The following is a 21,039-nucleotide window of genomic DNA, read 5'->3' on the forward strand; positions in this document are numbered from 1 at the left end:
AAATTTCAGGATAGTAAAAGTATATATGATCAGAAAACGGACTTTGGATCTAGTTGTATTGAGAATTGGTGTACTATAATATAGGCTTTGAAGCATGAAAAACATAATTTAAAAGCAAATTTCATTCTCATGTCCCATTCTTTTAGTCTATTTCAAATGAATCCTTAGCCCACACGTTGAAGCAGAGCTTTTTCTGGTGCTGTGACTACTGTCTTAGTTCGTTTGTGCTGCTGCAGCAAGGTACCACAGACTGCGTAGACAAATGCACTGGCTCATGGCTCTGGAGGCTGGGAAGTCCAACATCAAGACGCCAGCAAGTTTGCAGATTCTGGTTCCAAGATGGCGCCTTGAAGGCTGTGTCTTCACATGGTGGAAGGTGGGAGGGTAAAGAGCGGAAGAGAGCGAACCCACTCCTGAGAACTCTTTTTATAATGGCGTTAATCTATCCATGAGGACGGAGTCCTCATGACCTAATCACTTCCTATCAGACCCTACCTCCCAGCACTTTGCATTAAGGACTAAGTTTCCAACACATGAGTTCTGCCGGACACATTCAGATCCTAGTAACTGCTGTCATTAATTTCTCAAGAAAAGTCTCATTGTACCTGAGAGGGGAAAACAAATGTTCTCCTGTCATTTTGCAGTTCTTATTTTTGGCCACAGGGATTGATACCATCTTGGGTTTTTTGTTTTTTTTTTTTTTAATTCAATTTCTCTATAATTGCTGTTTCTGAGAACTTGGGGGGCATTCTCAGGCTTTTTGAGTAGAATAGTTCTTAGATCTCTTTTCCTAGGAACGAACTGTCTGTCCTCAGGCCTGATGCTGGCTGCTGTAAAGGCAGAACCACTCTCCCCACCCCTCCTCACACCCAGAAGCTGCCTGGTATCCCCAGGGTCTGCTGACAGCCACCGGGGTGGATGTCCAGGAGCTGGGAAGAATTTAGCTGCCTATTTTCTTGCTACCTGATTGAGTAAGGAGGAGGCAGCCAGCAGGACTAGGGCTTATGGGATGACATCAGCTAGATGAACAAAACACTATAGCCACCTGCTGAGGGGAGTCATTCTTCCTTAGGATTAGCTGCAGGTTTGAGGCCAGCAAGGGGCATTGCCACGTTTGCTGAGCCTTCTCCCAGGCTTCCCAATGCCACCCATTTCCAAAGAGTGCCCCCCTGTGCACGGCAGGTTGAACACCTGCATAACCTGGTGCTTCTTGGGCAACAGGAGGTATAAATGGCAGAACCCACACTTTTGCATATTAACTGTGCTAGGTTGGATTTGAAAGTGATGTAACTGTGTAAATTTTGAATTCAGATTATGAGCTGTGTGGGTGAGACAACCTTAACATTTCTTGATGTTTCTATTTTTAAGTTGGTACCCAGGATGTGACTTTAACACGGGTTTTGCCCTTTAATTGTAAAGGATTTGGGGTTGTCAGCTACTTGCCTGACAGTGGTGCCGGTGGGGCATGTGCTGACACACAGTTCAGGAAGAAGCTGAATTACTAGGTGTCTCGTACCTAAAGCCTCCTGCCTTCCCCAGTTGTCTGTAAGGAACTGTAGGCCACGCGGAGGGGTAGGGAGGCAGGCATTTTCCACGCTAGCCTGCCTGGTGTGTCGTCCTTCTGCAAAAAATATTTGTTGAATAAAGGGGAGAGATGGCTGGCTCTGTTCTTCTTGCGGCACCTGTGTGGTGCCTTTGCAGTTGGTGGGTACACAGCGTCTGGCACCCGTCCGAATGAGGGAGTCAGTAAATGGAATGAGTAGGTCCAAATGGAGGAGCCTGGACTATAACTTGGGACATAGCAGCTCTGCTCATTCGATCACTAATGGAAGCTCTTGTTGGCCATGTTAACTGTTAGATTTTTCAAATTGCTAGACTTCACCCCAAACTGTTAGTTTTCCCAAGGAATACGATGAGAAAGACAAAAGGATATGTTTACCAGATACAAATAGATCTCTTGACTTTGAATATATTATTTGGTTATTTTTCATCATTTACAGTCACGGTGGCCAGAGACTCTTCTGGAGTGTGTCTGAACCTCTGCCCGGTGCCGCGCTGGGTGGGCAGGGAGCGCATGTTTGTTGCTATCTGTTAGGGATAAAGGGCCCCTGAAACCCACACGGTGCATTCACCACGGTGAGCAGGCTCTCCCAGGTGGGAAGCCAGTTTTTCGACTGGGAGGGAGCAGGATATATTTACTCACTTTAGCAGCTGGTGCTCAGGACGTGGGCGGAATGTAAGGGGGGCCGTGTATAGGCATTTGGCACCCAGGCCAGGATGCCTGTTTAAAGCAGCTTTGTAAATAAGCATTCAGATTTTACCAGCCTACATTCCTTTTTTAGCCAGTCTTCTATTCTTCCAGAATGAACTTTTAGGTCATGTCTCCTCTAGAAAGAACACTAAGGGCACCCTCCTTTTACCGGGATGCAGGTCCTGGTGAAATTTGAGACTCCCAAAGTCAGCGGTCAGTAGCTATGGACACTGTCCAGCTTGGCCCCCCCGTGCTGTGTCATCTCCAGGGTGCGCTGGTGTGTGGCCAGTCACCGCGGGGACTCTGTGCGTGGCCAGATACCATCCTGCCTCTGCAACTTGGGTGGCGGAACAGCTCTGAGATTTCGTGTCTTGGCAGATCTCAGGAACTTTCCAGAGCTGCCTTCTCCTCTGGGTCCCCAGGGCCAACCTCAACAGACTTGGTTCCCATTGGCCACCCTGTCTAAGCTCATGCCTGAGAGAGGAGCCAGGAGCACCCAAAGCCTCCCAAAGTTAAGGGTCATTGAAGGAGATTGGGAGCCTCACGGATCCTGGGGTGGAGAGTTCTGACGGGAAGGGTGCGAGTGTTCCGTTACCAGGTCAGTGTTGCGCCCTTTCTCTTGCGTACCTGAAGCAAGCCTGCCTTTCTCAGTAAGTGGATGAGTACCTTTTTGCCTCTTTTGTGAGAGGCGAACAGTGGTTTAAGGAGTTTTCAGTGTTTAAGTTCCAAAGTTTTGGGACTGTATTGACTTCAGATGACTCAGAATTCACTTGGCAGCCACTGGTGACATCAGCCATGCTATTTTCACCAGCTTCCATCCGGCACCTCAGGCTGCAGAGCTCCTGTGCCCTTGCTGTGTCTGAGCTCTTCGTGGGACTCAAGGTCTTGTTCACCTTTGCGTCCCCAGTGCTCGGTGTGGACCCGAGGCACGGCAGGTGCTTGGAATCTTCATCATGAGTGAGTGCTCGTGTGGATGGTGTCGTGTTTCCTGTGCTTGATATAACTCTTTGGAGATACCAAAACTCCTTATTTACAGAGTAAAGGCAGCATAATGCAAATTGGATTCTGTTACCTAGGTAATGTACTTCTACACTGTACGGCTTCTGTGACATTGCTGTGTTTTGATTTCCTTATGTTTCTCTGTCTTTTGATTCTCTATAAAAACAAAGGCAGCTTGCTGAGGGCTTTCCTCTCCTGTGCCCCTCATGCACTGGCATTTCTCATGGTTCTCTCCTTGGTCTTCTTCATGTCAAACTTCGTGTTCTCTCCGGTGGGCACCGTTTATCCCATTGGCTTCACTGCTGTGAAGGTGCATTCTGATGACTCCCAAATCCAGATCTCTTTCTGGGCTTTGGCCCTGGGACTGCCTGGCCGCTGAGCATCTCCCACTGGGTGGCCCACAACGACCACAAGCTCAGCGTTGTGGAAGCCAAGCTGGTTATTCCCACCCCACCCCTTCCTGTGTCCCCATCCACCCAGTGACTGAACACAAAGCCAGGCATCTCCCTTGCTGCCTCTCGCTTCCGTGTCTTCTCGTATTTGATAGGCGACAGACTCTGTGCAATTGCCTACTCTTTGCTGTTACTCCATTCTGCGTTCGTCTGGGTGCTCACGCCTCGGACCTGCAGCGTGGCTGTGACGCCCTTGCGCCCCCGTCCGTCTCTCCATCCGGGCCCCGTCCCTCCCCGGCCACTCTCCGCAGGTTCTAGGTGGTGCTTGGCTCCCTCACCCAGGCCACTTCCCGTTCCCAGAAGCCCCTCTCTGCTGCCCACCCTGCCTTGTCATCGTCAGCATTGAAGATAAACAAACAACCCTCAGATTTAAAGACTTGGCTCAGGTGTCTTCTGTGAAGTCCTTTAAGGCCCAAGGGCAGAATTCCTTCCTGAGTGTCCCCTCTTAGCCCTGGTGGACTTTTCTGCTATCATTCGCGACACTTTGCTGTGCTCCTCTCTCTGCCCCCCCCGCCCCACCTCTCCAGACCAGCGGCGGACCTTGAGGGCAGTCCGCTCACTTTGCCTCCCAACCCTGTGCAGCACCTGGAAAAGGGCTTGTGCTCAAAACGTGCTTGTCGAAGGGATGGATGGAGAGATGCACTTATGAAGTGGGAATGAGGGCTGTTTCTTTTGTGACTTGTTCAGGTTGGTCTCCCTTAAACAAAGGTGCACACATCAGATAAGGAGGCAGCAGTGGAGGAACAGAGGTGGAACACTTTTGGCTGGGGGTCTCATCTTACTTCCCATGGAGTCAGCCTGCTGGCGAGGGGACTGCCTCCATGGTATGGCATCAGGGGCACGGGGGAAGCAGGCCCAAGTGTCCTTGCTTGACAGTGCTGCCTGAGATTTCCCCAGGGACAGCTCATGCTTTTGTGATCAGCACTGCCTTCTCTAGGCAAACTTAACTCTACAGCCAATAGCATTGAAGTGTAACCTGGATTATATATCTGATCCTTTTCTGGGTGAGATCAAGGTGTTGCAAGATATAACAGGAAGAAGAAAGAAGAAATTAGACTTGCAGAATTCTGTAGACCATTAAGATGTTTTCTGGAGCCCTCCTCTTGTCTTCAGAGTGAGTGCCTGTGTGGTGGCTGGTGATAACAGCGTGAGTCAGCTACTAGCGTTGCCCCCATCAGTTGTGTCAGCCTCCTAAAGGTCTTCCGGAGACCGTCGTCCCTGCCCTCCCTGCACACTGCACGCTTTGTCAGCAAGCTTATCCATGCCTTCTGGGCCTAGATCAACTCAGGTCGATTTCTTGTTGTAGCTACAGGAACCAGAAACCATCTGGTTTCACCTAGTTGAGGGGACATTCTATCAAATACAACAATTAGAATGAAAACCTATGTTATGTTTCTATAGAGGCTGGTCTTCCCATCTCTCTTGGAGAAGATTGTCGAGGGCGAGATGTGTGTACACTCGTAGCCTGGAAAACCATGTGCTCTACTCACCTTTGGTGTTATTTCTTAACCTTTACACTGGAAGTTAACAAGGGTTTTCTGTGCTTCTTGGAGCTTTCAAGTTAGGATGAAATTGTGGTTGATGCCAAAAAAAAAAGAACCATACTTGCAAATGAGCAAGTTGTGGATTATGATACATAAGAAATTACATCATTGGTTTCCAAGATATCTCTGGTCATTTTGTCCTCACTTGGCCAAAAATGGGGAAATACCACCAAAGGTTGCTACTGTTTGATTCTTGGTCTAATAAATTACTGAATATCAAAGCTTCGTGAAGTATCATTTGCATAGCAACAGGAAGAGTGACAGGCATTTAAGTCATTATTTTGATTGGTCTCCTTTGACCAAAATGGGCAGAAGATGTTGCTTCTTCCATTAGCAAGAGCCCTGATCTGCTGCAGGAGACCAGCTCTGTGGATATTGTAACTGTTCCTGTTCACTAAGGACTGCTATGTTCTGCCTTCTAGGTGGTTTTGCTTCTTTCCTCTTTCTCTATCTGAGCCTTTGCACCAGTCATTACTACTCTCTGCAAATGGCCAAACTCATACATTTTTGTCATTTCTTCATGCAGATTTCAGCAACGTCCCTGACATCACAACAGGTCTGAAAAGGAGTCAGACAGATGGGACTCTGGATCAGGTTTCCCGCAGGGAGAAAATGGAGCAGACGTTCAGGGTAAGATGCTGGCCCAAATCGCAAACCGAGACCAGGCAAGCAAGTCTTAATTCCCACCTTAACCTGAGAGGAAAAAGAAGATAGAGTTGTGCTATCTCTAGGCCCATTTTTTTTCCCCTTAAATAATTTCCTTTTTAATTTATTGTTTTGGAGGGAAGTGCTAATGGGAACCCATCGACTTTAGCCACGACTCCTCCACGACCTCGGGCGTTGCCGTCAAAGAGTAACGCTGACTTTGCCATGCACACCCTACGATGGTTTTGTTTGGCTGTTTTGACAAATAAAACCTAAGCTTCGGTGTTAATTACTATTCTATTCCTTTCCTTTTTTTTTTTATTTTTTTTTTGGCTGACGATCAGTTATTTTTGGAATGCTGTCATTTTGTGTGGTAAAAGATATAACATAAAAATTTGCCATTTTTACCATTGTCAAGTGTACACTTCAGTGGCATTGAGTATATTCACATTGTCTTGCTGCCGTCAGCACCGTCCATCTTCAGAACTTTTTCATCTTCCCAGAAACTCTGTACTCCTTGAACAATCTCTCTCTGTTTTCCCCTCTCCCAACCCCCTGGTAACCTCTTTTCTATGTTCTGTCTTACTTGCCAATCCTAGGTACCCGATAGATAAGTGAAATCATACAATATTTGTCCTGTGTTTCTGGCTTATTGCACTTAGCATAACGTCTTCCACGGTGTAGCACGTGTCAGACTTTCGTTCCTTTCTATGGCTGAATAATGTAACATCGTGTGGATCCGCCGCATTGTGTTTGTTCGTGCACCTGTTGGTGGACAATTCACTTGTTGCTCCTTTTGCCTACTGTGAGTAATGCTGCAGGGAACACTGGCGTACAGGTGTCTGCTGCAGTCCTTGTTTGCAGTTCTTTGGGGTGTAGACCTAGGACTAGAATTGCTAGGTCAAGTGGCAACTCTGTTCAGCTTTTTGAGGAACTGCCAAGCCATTTTCCACTGCGCTGCACCATTTCACATCCCCAGCAACAAAGTAGAGGGTTCCGGTCTCTCCACATCCTCTGTAGCACTTGGTACATTCCATTCCTTTCCTGTGTTTTTAACTGTTCCTTGTCAGCTGTCCTTTCAGAAACGGTCTGATTGGCAAGATCTATTTTAATATCCAGTCTAGTTTTAACTGATGTTAAAATTGTGACTTTTATGTTTCTTGCTTTTGCCATAAATACAAAATAAGGATGGAGGAAATTCAAGCAATGACAGGTATTTAAATAAGAGTTACAAAGTGGGGCGGCACCCCAGTTGAGTTTAGACTGACACCCCAGGAGCAAGTCCCGTGGTGAACACCCACGTGGCTCACCCCTTGGGGACGGGGGACGTGCCCTGTGAGGGGGATCAGGGCAGAGCCTGCCGGCCTCAGAGCGGATCCCAGAGGGTTCCAGCCACCACAGGTGCTCCGCCGCCCGCTCTTCTCCCCTTCTTGTCCTCACTCGCTGAACTCCTCCCCCACACCCACCCACCTCCTCCAGAATCTTCCTCCCTTTCCTCCCAACTCCTCATACAAACCAAATGCTCAGCCGGTCTGGTTATATCCCCAGGATGCAGTTTTTTTTTCTCACTAAACTGAAATCTATCAGCATCTTCCGTCTTACTACTCTGTTCTACCTCTGGTGGGTTATTTACTTTTGGGAACCCAATATCGTAGCTAATATTCATCAGTTTTTTTTTTTAACAAAACAATGGATCATCCTAGAGCATGAAATAGATGTGTTTTGATTGCCTTGTCCTAAACTTTTTAAAAAAGCAAATCCTCCGGAAACACTCAAGAAGTCAGGCTGTCTAAACTGAGTATACCGGGGGCGCTGGCCAGTATGGCAGAGTGGGGGAAATCACTTAACGCCATTAGGGGTAACGGTTTCCCCTCTGCTATTATCTGCTTGGATTATGCATTAAAGTACTTAAGGAAATTATATTTTCTTGCAAAATTTAAGATTCAGCAAAATACATATACAAACAACATGTTAAGGCCATTTCCAACTCTTATATGACAGTGGCTCTCGTAACTAAACAGAACATTTACAAAGGGAATGTTGCAAAAGTAGTGATCACCATACCTTTTTTCAGATATGATGATATCTACATTTAATAATGGATTTCAGTACATTTTAAAAAGATCCTAGGGAAATGCCCAGCAGTTACTCAGTTCATGTGTCCTTTGTTTCTTGGGTGACAACCAAAAGTAATAATCGTGATGGATATTAGTAAAAAGAAGAAGTTTCGAAGTTAAGGATTTAAATTTTTTTCCTGTTGTGTCAGTGGTTTTTTTTTTTTTTCTTTTTTCAAAATCTCCTAGAAACATCAGGTTATATCTGAAAGCATTCCTCTTCTGTTTTTAAAATGGTGGTTTGGGAGTTGTCTGGTACGTGCCAAGCACGTGCCGGGAGTGGATTTTTGGGCCCCTTCCCCACCCTACCCCCGCCACACCACGCGATGTCCCCAGGATGTCCACAGAAGGTGCTGCTCCTTAGGGAGAGACCTGCCTCTCTTTTCCTGGTCCCCTGCTCTGGCCCATCTGCTCTTCTCGGGGGTCATTAACTTCTCTTGAGATCAGACCCTGGTTGAACCTGGGCTGTTTAGGATATTTTACTAACAAGTATTCTAGACTTTCGAATAAGGAATAATTTCCCTTGAAAATCAAATGAAGCCTGGCTTGATGAAGCACAGCTGTAACCAGGGCTTTTGACAGCCCTGCAATTTCTGCAAATGGTTCGTAATTGATTGCTTTCTTCTCCGTAAGGGTGCCTATTACTGTCATAGCTCTTTGTGTGACCCTGTCAGCCTCTCCTGTGTGGGGGATTTTTTTCCCTCAGTATTGTTAACAATTAGCATGTGCTATTGTACTAGTTCAGAGTTGAAAGGAAAATACAGTTTCCCTTTGGGTGGGGGGGTTGAAGTTTTCGGTTTGTTCTGGGAGCTTGAGGTGTGTTAGGCAGTCTGTTTCCTGCTCCTCGAGCTGGCTCTGAACGTGTGGCCCTGTGTGGTTCTGCCGTCTGCACGTCTGCTGTAATCTGGCGCCTTCCCGGAGCAGGCAGCTCGCAGCATGGGTGGGAACCTAGAGGAAGGGGGTGAGCCTCCCCTGATCATTGGTGCTGCTCTGGAGGAAGAGCTTGGTGGCGCTAGGACGTCCTTGTGAATGTGACTTGGAAGAACAGTTGGGATTTTTTCATTGCCTGGGGATGAGAGAGAGAGAGAGAGAGAGAGAGAGAGAGAGAGAGAGAGAGAGAGAGAACATCTCACTCATTTCCCAACAGCCGACTGTAGATGTAATCCTTTCTCCCAGAGGGAGCAGGTTTCTTTGAACTTTTCCTTTTTATGTACAGCATGTAAGTAAACAAGGGCTTTGGTTTTCATGGACGTAGATTCTGGTCCAAATGTAGGCATGCTTGCATGGTTTTCTTTTCTTGATTGGAAGTTGATTTTACTCTAAAAATGTCTAAAGACTGTTAGACAGATGAGAAGATGTGCCTGTCTATCCAGAAGAGATTGAAGCATTCTTTACAGCTAAGGATAAGAGAACTTCTGTTGGATACTAGATGTTCTGTGGCTTTGTCAACTTTTCCTTTCTCATTCCAAGGTCTTGAAATTGATCTCTGAAGTAGTTTTGCCCATCTGAAATATAAAGATATCAGAAAGGCCTAGGGAAATATTTATTCTGTAAAATGCATTTGAAAAGTGAGAGAGGAATAATTTGAATATAGCAATTTTATGCTTGTAAAATTTCCTTGGATCATAACACGTACTTGTATTGGGCTTAATGCTATAAAAGAAAATCTACAAAAATGAAACCTGTTTTTCTACAAGGTAAGCAGAGTTTTTAATTTAATTATTCCTGATTAAATAAATTTTTGTAGCTCTTTAGAAGACTTTTATGTAATCACCTAGTGTGGCTTTGGCAGTAATTATTTTTGCAGTTTGTAGGCGTTGTGTTGATAGAACAGAGCGCATGGAGAATCTGGAGATATACAGCATGGCAACCGAGTGTTGTGCTCTTTGCAATTTAATCATGTTTAAGATATATTTTGTCCTGTTTATTTTTTCAAGGTAGAAAAAAGGAACATGCCCTAATGGCTAGGCTTTTAGTACACAGCGTGAACAAAACTTGCATTTAATATTTAATTCCTGCTCACTCACATAGCTTAACCTTTTGAGTTTTTCACATGAATTGCTTTTAAGAGCTTGCATATCTAAGAAGCTCAAGGAAAAGAAAAAGATTAGATTACATGATTCGCTTCCCAGCATTCTCAATGTATTCATCTTTCTTTGATGTATACTTTCCTGCATTATTTCAAGATCTTTTTGACTATAAGATATTTTTGTTACGAAATAAAATATAATTTATAAATAGTAATCTTTCTTCATGCCTGTTAGTCAGTAGATTAATACAATCATGATCCTTTTGTTGAAACTAAACATACCTATTTCTCAATGCCAGTTATGTGGCCTAATTCCTATTTGAATGAACAGAGAGAGAGCATCTTCAAAGCAAACGCTTTGTCCCTAAAAAATGGTTTGGGTGTGGCGTTTCCCAGAAGTAAGACAATAATCTTTCACAAAGATTTAATTCCAGGCAGTCTTTTCTTGCAAGCGGTGGTATATTGGAGAGAACTCTTGGCCTGATGGCTGGAAACCTAAATCTGTATCCTGGTCCACCAGGCTTTACCACTGTGCGACCTGGGGCACGTTACCTAACCTTCCCAAGCCTGGGTGTCGTCCTCTGTAAATAAAAATGCCACCATCACCAACCCTGTGTTGTGGACTGTCAGGCTCTAAGTCGCCTCTTCCTGGCGTGCCTCACAAATGCACACGGTTTCGAGTTCTTTCCCACTCTGCTCACCTCGTGGCCTCTTGACCTGGGGGAGTCACTGTCAGGAGGAAACCTTGTGCAAATATGCAAGCACCCCAATAAATCTGTTATTGAAGTTAAGACAGGTGCATGACTCAAACATCTTAGCTGCCTACTCGGTCTTGAAGTTAGTGTCAGTGGTTAAATTCTCCTGGGCTGCCCCATGAGATGAAAAAGAATCAGAAACCGAGGCCCTTAGGAATTGGGTCCTCTTGGCTCTCTGTGGTCTGCACGGAGACAAAGCTTGCCCACCTTTTAGCTAACTTTTCTTATGTATAGTGCTGTAAACGCATGAGCCTTTCCAAAGGGTTACTTACACTGACTACATACAGATAGTGTGTGTGAGATCAACCTTTATCTCTAGCAGCAGCAGGCTGTGCATGCTGAGATACTTAGCGAAGCCTGAGGGGCTGTGCTGTCCGGGAGGTCTTGCAGACTTTGTCCCTTCTAGAAGGCAGGCAGCAAGGACACAATTGCTAGGGGTTGAGGTTTTGCACCTAGTTCTCAGGTGCACCGTTCTGCCTTTCTAACGCCATACTTCCTTTTGGCACAGACTTGGTGGCAAGTTCGTGGACTTGTTTGAGGCGACTGTGCTTAGTTATCATTGGGGTCTAAAAGGCCATTTGATCTCCTTATCACTAGTTGGATTCTTTTTATTTCCCATTTTCCTAGCTCCAGGGTATCACTTCCCTGCTCTCTGTCTCTCCTCGATCACTGGGCCAAGGTGTCAGGTGGATGCCACCCCTTTGCCAGGTGTGGCACAGAGAAGGCGCTGCTGCAGCATAAGGCACACGGAGCCCCGTGCTCTCTGTTCTGAGGGATCACTTATGTGCTGTGTTCAGCAGAGTTGGAGACGACACTCATGTGTCAGAAGGAAAAATAGAAAGAAAAACAATCTGGAGTGTCAGTGAGAACCCAAAAGGGAACGCACTAAGCAGGTGGCTGCGGGGAAAGCAGCGTGGGGACGGAGAGCTTGTCCTGCAGGAGGAGGGCGCGCAGTGGGGTTGGACAAGAAGGCAGTGGGAGAGAACCTGCTGGTGGTGACCTACCTTTCCACCGCTTTTGGTCAGCGTGGCAGGTTCCTCCTGGCCAGTGTGTCCCTGGGCAGAGGCAAGCGAGGTGGTGGGAAGGGGGCCAGTTGGCCTGGGCTGAGCCGGGGGACCGTGCCAAGGACACGGAAATTGCCAACAGCAGGATGTTGCCTGATGAGCACCCAGCTGTCTGCGCCTTTGCCAGGGACGCTTGTTGAATGGGACTGTGGCGGGGTGGGTACCGTCAGGGCTGTGAGTTCGCATGCAGAGGCGGCACAGGCTTGGTTTTCTGTAGTAAACACGGACTACACGCACGTGTTGGAGTGGCGTGTCGCAAAAGGCGGGGAGGCTCGAGCCTGGTGGGGCTGGTCTGGAGGCCGCGCTGCTCAGTGTCGGCCCTGGGAGGCCTGGGCCAGACACATCCCCGTCGGCTCTTCTGTCCCCTCGTCTGGAAAGTGGGGACGAAGTCACGTGGCTCACGGGGAAGCTGGCAGGACGCAGGGGGTCTCACTGCCTCCCCTTCCTCCCTGTGCCTTTTTGTCCTCAGGCCACCATGGCTCTTGGTTTCCCGCCTCTCCTTTCTCCTGCTTTCTGCCCCACAGCACGTTCCTTCCTGCCTTCCTCCATCCCTGCCTGTTCTTTCTTCTCCACGCTTGCCCTTTTCGTCTTGTTTTTCTGGAAAAAAGAACAAGTTATTATTAAGAGTCATCTTCAGGGTCACAGGATGAAAACGGAGGGAGGGCGCCGTGGAGGCAGCACCGCGGGGGGCTGCATGTGGCCCCGGGACGTGGGGGGCGGGAGCAGGGTTGGCGGAACCTGTCAGGCCAGCCCGAGGCTGAAGGGCTAATTGACTGTCTTCCTCACACTGTGGGGACAGTGACTCACAGGAAAGTGACTTGGAGCTGCGGCCCCACAAAGATTTGACCCTGACGGAGCAGAGATGCTTCAAGGACATGCTGGTCTCCGCGCAGGGATTTATCTGCTGCGTCTGTCTGCCTTCCCCTTTCTCTCCTTTGCGACAGCGAGGGCCATACTTGCTCCCAGGCTGTCTGGGGTGAGGCTTCAAGAGGGCTGTGTTTGTTTCCTTTCCAAGGCAAACAAAAGGCGAAGTTCGGAGGGTAGCCAGCCAGCTCCGTGCAGCCTGGGCGGTGGACGGAGCCTCCGGCCAGTGCTCCTGCACCTGCCCCTTCATCTCGGCCCGCGGGGAAGGCAGTCCAGGCGGGGTCGAGCCGCGAGTTCCCGTGCGCTTCCTCTTCTCTCCCCGCATCTCCCGCCTCTCAGTGCTCTATTACTCTGCCTGTATTTCCTTCCTAGGCTTCCCGGGCTGGAGATGGGCAGTTATGGAAACCTCAATATAATTTTGCTTTTTGGGGGAGAAGAAAACAGGGAGTTTGAGTTTGTCAGGCCAAACCCTAACCTCAATGTAAAGCCCTTTGGCAGGCTCTTGCACATTCTTAGGGCAAGCCGTCTGGAGTCGGGTGGACTCAGTGAGAACGCATGGGTTTCTGCCCCAAGTCTTACACTGATAATCCCTTTCTCTGTCTTGGATAAGTCATCAGACTCCTGCTTCTGTGAAACCGAGGGGTCAGTCTGACCACCTGTCCTGCTCTGACATCTCCCTGTCTTTCTGCCTAAATACCTGATCTAAAGGAGTCCACTTGACGTCCCTTTTTGTCCCCATGAATGTGGAGGAAGATAGAGCTTAGAAGAACCCTGTTAAAGTCTGCATCGGTCAGTCATTGTCCTTCACACAATTCAAGTTGAAACTTCTCAGATGTGTGGAGGTCTTTAAGGAATGGTGCACGAACGTCAGGACGGTTAGAAGCTTTATATTCCCACATCCCCTGCTCTTGTACTCTCTCACCTTGCTTGGGATCGGATTTAGAGCAGACCATTTGAGAATCTGAAGAAAGCTTTGGGACCCCAGGCAATTGCTCATACACATATGTAAAAAAAATGAGGCACAATTCTAGGGTGTTCACCGATCTTAGGACTGCTGTCCATGGATTTCCCCTTCAGGAATATGGGAACTCCAGGCTCATAATTCCGACTGTCAGTAAACATCTGGGTAATCTAGCCTCTGTCTTGACTTAATACTATTGACATTACAGAATTGGTTATCAAGAACCTAGGATATGAAAAGCGCAGTTTAGTCAAGTAGCGTTTTGAACTCTTTATCTTCTAGTATAATTTGTTTAGATGAGATTAGCTGTTAATGCTTTATTTTTTTAATGTGCTAAGAGACATTGGGGAGTGTTAAATAAATAACCCCTAGATGGCAAACAAATCATTAGGTTGAGACCAGAATAGATTATGTTGGTGGTAGTGATGAGACATCCCCAGACATCATTGGACGCAATTGCAGCATTTTGTGCTGGTGTTTTGGCAGTTTAAAAAGCTTTATTTTCTGTAATTAGTGGAAAAGGTGATTATTTTGGAATAAGAATTTAAATTTTGATTCCAAGCCAAAATTTTATAGATCTCTTTGGTAAAATCAACATCTGTCTGATGGACTGCGGGGTGGCGGTTTACACGCCCAGTTTAGGGGAAGTGCAGGCAGCCATGGCTCCTGTATTCCTCGCCCAAGGGCGCTGTGACGACTTCACCCTCGCCACTCCTCGCCTCAGCAGGTTAGCTAAGCTGTCATTGTAGCTGCTCGCTTTTTTTCTTTTAAAGAAGTAATAGCCACAATTACAGTCTAACTTGTCTTGCCGCTGTTTGGGTGCCTCAAATCTTATCTAATCTTTAATATTTACCAAAATCGGGGTGGGGAGGGGAGCGTAGTGTCACGCTATTTGTTGATTTGCTCCTTCACATCTTCCCAGAGGCGTTCTCAGATGTTAGCCTCCTTAAGAGCTCTGAAACAGTCATCTGGATCCCTTCTTTAAATATTCTCGTGGGCTTAGAGATTGCAGTCGAATGAAAACTTCGTACTGAGTAAATGAAGCTGTGTTCAAATCTCAGCACTTCATGCCTGTCGTTACTCCTCCAGGATTCTCACCTTTTACTTATGTCCCAGCCTACAGTTGGGCTGGTGTTAAATTTTTAAAAAAAGTTCTGAGAAATCGTTCTGAGTCATTTTGCAATTTCCTCTGTTATCTTAGCTAAGACTAGCTGTGTGTGTCACTGTGTTTCCAGCTGAGGGAGGAGAGGTCGCGGAGGAACTGTGCCTGGGAGCGCTGCACACAGGCTTTCAGCAGCTCACGTTCCAGCTTCTAATTGCTGACAGCGAAGACTGGATTACTAGTTTTGTAAATCGGTCTCCTGTCGTTCTCGATAATGGCGTGAAGAAAAGGGCGACAAAAGCATAGATATGTCACTAATGCGGGAGCAAGGAGAAGACTGGAGGTGTGTTTCTAAAGGCGCCCAGGTCTCCTGCCCTCTCATCCTCTTGATTGCTGTTGCCTCTTCCTCCTTCCTCCTCGCCTGTTCAGCTTCCAGCACATCCCTCCTCCTCCACGCGTCACCTGCCTTTGCCCTCTCTAATTCCTTGCTGCCACCTAAGTTCTCTGGTGTTTTCAGAAAACAGCTGTCAGAGGAGGAAGCTCTGAGACGTGCAGTTGCTTAGAAGGTTCTGGCCAGGCGTTTGCACAGGGAGGGATTTCATCACTGGCTGCTTAGAAACCACAGACGTTGCATGACTTGAGAAGTCCCGTGTCTTCCTAGCTCGCATGCTGCTTTCGGCTGCCTTCGGGATCGTTTAGAATCCATGCCCTTCGTGGTTCGTTCAGTCACAGATAAAGGACAAGCCGAGAGGAGACTTGCTGGGCCGCGTGGCCTGGCCCTGTGGATGGGCTGGGCGGGCTCGGCTTTCCTCTTGTTGGAGTGGCGAGGTCCTGACTGCGGTGCTTTTATAGATGCCTTATCAAGATGGAAGGACTGATTATCAGACCAGTCATCCAAGGTGAGCTTTAAAGACAATTTTTTATGGCTGAGGCTTTAAAGAAAGTTTCAGTTTATAGTCTGTCATCATCACTCTGCCTCTCCTATCTTTTCTTTGCTTGCTTGGTTGTCTGGCTGGCCGTGCTCGCCTCTCCTAGTTCCTCAGCTGTTCTTACCCCTAGGGATAGGATGCCTGGCTTTAGTTACTTTGTATTCATTGATTTGTATTTTCCAGAAGGTTGATCAAAATTGTCAAGCTATTCATTAAAAGTAATAGTTGTCTAAGTTTGAACTTTATTACTTCATTGCTATTATGTAGTCAGTGTTAGATTTTGGAGATTGGTTGGTGGTGAAGTCTCAGATACACATATGTATACATGTAAGGCAGGCACCATTCCAGGTGAGATTATCATTATTTTGAGAACCTGTCAATAAGGACACCAGAGTAATAGAACAGACTCGACTATCACATTGCTTAAATCAGCAAAAAACTGCAACTAAAACTGTCGTTAAGGGGCCTGCAGGTTGTATCTGTGCTCACTTTAAGGCAACTAGCCCTTGGCAATACCCACGCCTGATTAATAAGGTTGCCGGGATATTGATGTACAATTTAATGTTTTACATTCTTACGACTTTTCTCCCCAAAGCTACAGATTTTTTGAAACCAGATTTCAAGCATTATTTTTAGCTGAATTTTACAAGTGAAAACCTAGGCCTTTCTGAACATGAAGAGGGACAAGGTTGGTTGCAGACAAATCACGGTGCCTGCACCCTGTCCCCTCCCCCCATGCCACTCTTCCTAAGCAGCTGGGAGGCACCCTTGATCCACGGAACCTGAAGGAACAGCAGTCCGTGGAAGTCAGTGTAATTGTGGGAGATGTCATGAAGGTACCTACCGCCCCAGGGGGTGAGAAGAGCCGGCGCCCCCTTCCTGAAGCTCAGTGGGGTGTCATGCAATGCCAGCCAATCTCAGCTGCCCCCTCCATCAGCTGAGCACCCCTGAGGGTTCTGCTTCTAAGAGGAAGAAAAAGACTGTAAATGGTGAAATTTAAATGCTCAAAAGTATTCTTTAAGGATTCATCATTTGCCTGTAACAACTTCAGGCAGGGGAAGGACCACCCTCATCCCCCCAAGTCAGAGCCCATGCTCCTGGGCCCTGTCCCAGTCAGACAAGCCATGGCTTGGTTTCTTCTGCAGAAGAATATTCCAGGGCAGAGTCAAGCATGCCGGCTGTGCGTTTTGTGCCCCTGTCTCTGGCAGAGTGTTGCTGTCACCTTGGGTTGGCTCTGATTGTCCCATGGCCAGAGCTATACCAAACAGCACGTTTGCAGTATGCGCTTGGAGAGTGAGATATGTAGGAAAGGTGTGAGAATTAACTGGAAGGATTTTATCCTCTGCTGTACTAAGTTGGAAAAGAAAGTAGATGTTTATCTTTTCATTTGCTATTGCAGAGTGGAAAGACAGCTAGACCAGAAGTGCTGGAGCCTTCCACTCGCTCAGCAGAAAAATTGCTTCACAAACCCTTATGCCCTTATTCATTAAAAAGAGTGGGGTCATATTTCCGTAACAGTTGTGTGGCTGTGAGGTGACATAAAGAAGGGCCATGCAGAATGGCTTTGTAAACTGCAAGGGGTGCTGAGCGAGACTGCTGAGACTTCACCCTTCGCCTGTACTAGGAATGTGAAATCCGTCACCTCATTTAAGCGCTGTCTCCACAACCCCACTGAATAGATACTGTGAGCCCTTCAGCATGAGGAAACTGAGGTCCAGAGAAGTCAACTGCCAGGCCAGCGCCTCCTAGGCAGAGCCAGCGATCAGACCCAGCCCCGCCAGATTCTAACGTGGACTTCCCACGACACCATGCTGCCTAGTGAGCACAATGTGGCACTGAATGAAGAAGAAAGGGGAGAAAAAACTATGTGGTTAAATACCAGACACATGGAATATGGGTGTATTTGCTCTAGGGTTGATTTAAAGGCAGAGCAACCCCATTTGTTAAATTGCAGGGTATGATATTAGAAATTTGGACACAACTTTTTGGTTCTTTAATTTACCAACTTGGTTACACCCCCGTGGACAGGAGGAATCTGTGAGGATGTGGAGACCTGAGGCTTGTGTTCCAAAACAAGGTGGACAGAACCAGCAGGGAACGCAGCTCTTTACAATAGTCTGGAAGCTGATCTAAGATGCCCAGGGAATATCTCCAAGGAACTGGAATAGGGGCAATGGAATTACTGTTTTCTGAGCATCTTAGAACTGCTCTCCCAACCAAGTACTTGGGCTGCAGCTTGCAGCTGGTGCTGCTCTGCTCTTTGGTTTTCTAGGTAAGGAGCCCGCATGGGTTACAGCTAGGAAGCGAGCCAGGGAGAGGGAGAGAGGGCTTAGCTGGGGCACAGCCGTCCTAAGCAAAGCTGGACACGGCCTGAACTGGTAAACATAAGTGTGCAGAATCTCTCCCCTTCTGGGATTCAATTGTATCATCCTCAGTCTTCTACTCAGCGTAGCTTTACCTGCCCAGAAAACTCGTGGCTAACGGATATTTGTCAAAGCTCTAGACTGTCAAGAATTTGATTAAAGTTGGTTTTATTGACACATTTGCTCTTCAGATTGAGTGAAACATGCTTTACTGTCCAACCATTAATATACAAAAGGGAAAAAAAAACCTTAAACTTAGTAAATTCTCAGAATATGTAACACTTAAAGAACTTTCCTGCAAAAACTGCTCAATAATATGTTACCGGTTACCAAGAATTAAGTCAGAGACATAACTCTGGAATAGAAATGCTAAGTTTGGAACACTGGCAGTAGACATAGGAACCAACTAGAATGAAAGTGTTAAATGAAACATTAATCGGTATGGAGACTGTCGCTGTAAACACACAAGTTTAAATTACCTTATGTGATAATCAGAACAAAAGTCGGCTGTGGGAGAGAGTGGAAGAAGGGGAATGAAAGGAGAGCCGTGACCTGGGATGGGAGCCCACGGATAGGTGCAGTGGAGGGTGGTATTAAACAGTGAGAAAAGTCGTGGGTAAGTACATGTTGTCCCCCAAAATTGAGCTGAAAGACATTAGTTTAAAGACTTCTTTAGTTAGGTAAATATATTTAGAATGAAAGTTAAATGATATAAGGTAATCACAGAAAGAATTTAAATATAAATCTTAATGCCCCAAGCCACAGGAGAAGCAAACAGAATCATCCCAGGTCAAAAAGCAACACAGAGTATAGAACTATTAGGAGAGATTAAGCATCGTTTTTCTGAGCCTTGGATCTGAGGCAGGTGAGCACGCAGGTGTTTTTGTTTTGTTGTTGACCCAGTTGAAAGCATACTACATAAAGTTTTATATCTGATGTGAATTAAGATGTCATTTGTAGTTTCTAGGCAAATAACATATAAAGGTCATTTTTAACATTTACACTTTACTTACTGAAAAATTTCAGAATAGTGTTTTATAAATTATTTTAAGTTTTAATCCAAAAGAAGAATCTCTTTTTACCTGGATTCATCTCTCTATATCAGGAGTTGGCAAACTTTTCCTGTGAAGGGCCAGGTAGTGAAAACTTTAGGCCATCAAAGCTACTCAGCTCTGCATCCTAGTGAAGCAGCAGCTGCCATACACAGCGTGGAGAAGTGAGCGTGCAGAGTTCTAATAACACTTGATTTACAGTAACAGAGGGCAGAAGTGAGCACGGCAGAGTTCTAATAAAACTTTATTTACAATAACAGACCGCAGGTAGATTTGGCCCCCAGGCCACAGTTTGCTGACCCCTGTTCTAATGATCCACTTGGCCCACATGCCTCTTTCTTGGTGAGCCGATTTAATTATACATCATCAGTAAGCCATGTCTTTTGTTTTTGGGTGAAACATGGAGAAAATGCAGTGCCTGGCACCAGGAGGCATGTATTAGGTTAGCCTTAAGGGGGACATAAAAACACTCAATATTTTATATGAAAGAGGTGCCTGGTTGTGTGGAAATGCTGCCCCAACCCTTGAAAGCTCCTTGGCAGAGGGAGCGTATCTTATTCATTCCTGAATTCTGACTAAACTGTTAAATACGGAAACCAAACAGAAGGCAGGCAGCGAGGACACACAAGCCCGTCCTGGCTCTCCTGTTCCCCACGGGCTGTGCCACCCATCTGCTCGGCTGCTCCTTCCCCGGGAGCAGGGTGCCTTGCCTATGACCCTGGCCTGGGGGGCCACATAGCAGCGGCCATGGTGCTTCCTCCCTGCAGGCGCACAGCTCTGACCTGCCCTCCTGGGGGTGTGCTGCCGGAACACTGTTTGCCACTTGGCACACCAAACTGCCACAGACGTGCCCTCCGCCTTCTCAAAGAACTGTGTCCACAGGCCGGCCTGGGCTGCCCTGCCTCTAGACAGCAAGCGGGGCTCCTGCCCCACTCCCCTCCTCCCTCTCTGACGCCCTAGTGGAGCTGCAGCCTGGCCCAGCCCGGCATCCCTGTCCGCCTCTGGTTTATTTCCCCGCTGCCCTCACAGCCTGTGCGAGATGCCGTGTGCTCCACGTTTTGTGGTCGCCTCTCTCTACACTTTAGCCCCCAACACCCCAGCACGGTCTGGTGGAGAGGAGCTGATCGGAAAAATTGCCAGTGAAATGCAATTCGACTCTTCGGGCCCTGCCTTTGGGGCGCTCAGAGAAAATGTATTCTTCCATGCTTCTACAAAGAGCAGAAATTGAGACGTTAAACTCTTTATGCAAATTAGAAGTTTCACTGAGCCCTTGCTTTGACTGATGACTTGCACTCTGCGAAGTATTATGTTTTATCTCACCGAATCCTTTCTACGACCTTGTAAATGTGATCCCTGCCTTAAAGGCGAGTAAACTGAGTCAGGAAGAAGTTAGGGTCACATAGCTGGTAACTGCTGTGGTGAGGATTTGAACTCCAGAGCCTATGTGAATCAATCTGTCTTGAAAAAAGTAATCATAATTAAGAAGCTTAGCCCAGGGAACACCTTGAGCCCTTGGTGCCAGTTGCAGCTTACACTGGCGTGGTGAAGAGGGGCAGAGCTCCAGTGACAGCTGTCCCAGCAAGAGCACACACCCACCCGCATAATGCCCTCGCGCCATCTGTAAGGTGTGGGCCACACTCACCCCCAAGTGGGTCTCCTCTGCCCTGAGCTCATCTCCTTTGCTGCTTCACCACCTCCCGCCCCTCCCTGCTCAGGTATCCTGCAGGCCTCAGCCCCTCTCCTGCCTCGGGCCGCAGCCGTGCCCACCGTGGTCTCTGGGAAGGCTATGCTCCCCAGCCTCAGCTGGCTTAGTTTGGCTGACTTTATTTACCCCGAGGTCACGGCTGCCATGTTAGCTGTCCCTGCCCTTGCTCTGGCCTCTCTCTTCTGTTTCCATGGGGCCCCACACTTTGGA

At 47.2% G+C, this 21,039-nt stretch overlaps 1 protein-coding gene across 1 annotated transcript in view; it reads left to right on the forward strand.

Moving 5' to 3' along the window:
* The window catches only part of LOC105812402 (T-lymphoma invasion and metastasis-inducing protein 2-like), a 466,869-nt gene that overhangs the window by 424,266 nt on the left and 21,564 nt on the right, over positions 1-21,039 (forward strand). The window contains 1 exon segment of the mRNA XM_012646833.1: positions 5,773-5,876. Coding sequence (XP_012502287.1) covers positions 5,773-5,876 — 104 coding nt within the window.

This window comes from Propithecus coquereli, unplaced genomic scaffold (genome assembly GCF_000956105.1).
Source record: "Propithecus coquereli isolate 6110/MARCELLA unplaced genomic scaffold, Pcoq_1.0 Scaffold25, whole genome shotgun sequence".
Taxonomy (NCBI): Eukaryota; Metazoa; Chordata; class Mammalia; order Primates; family Indriidae; genus Propithecus; species Propithecus coquereli.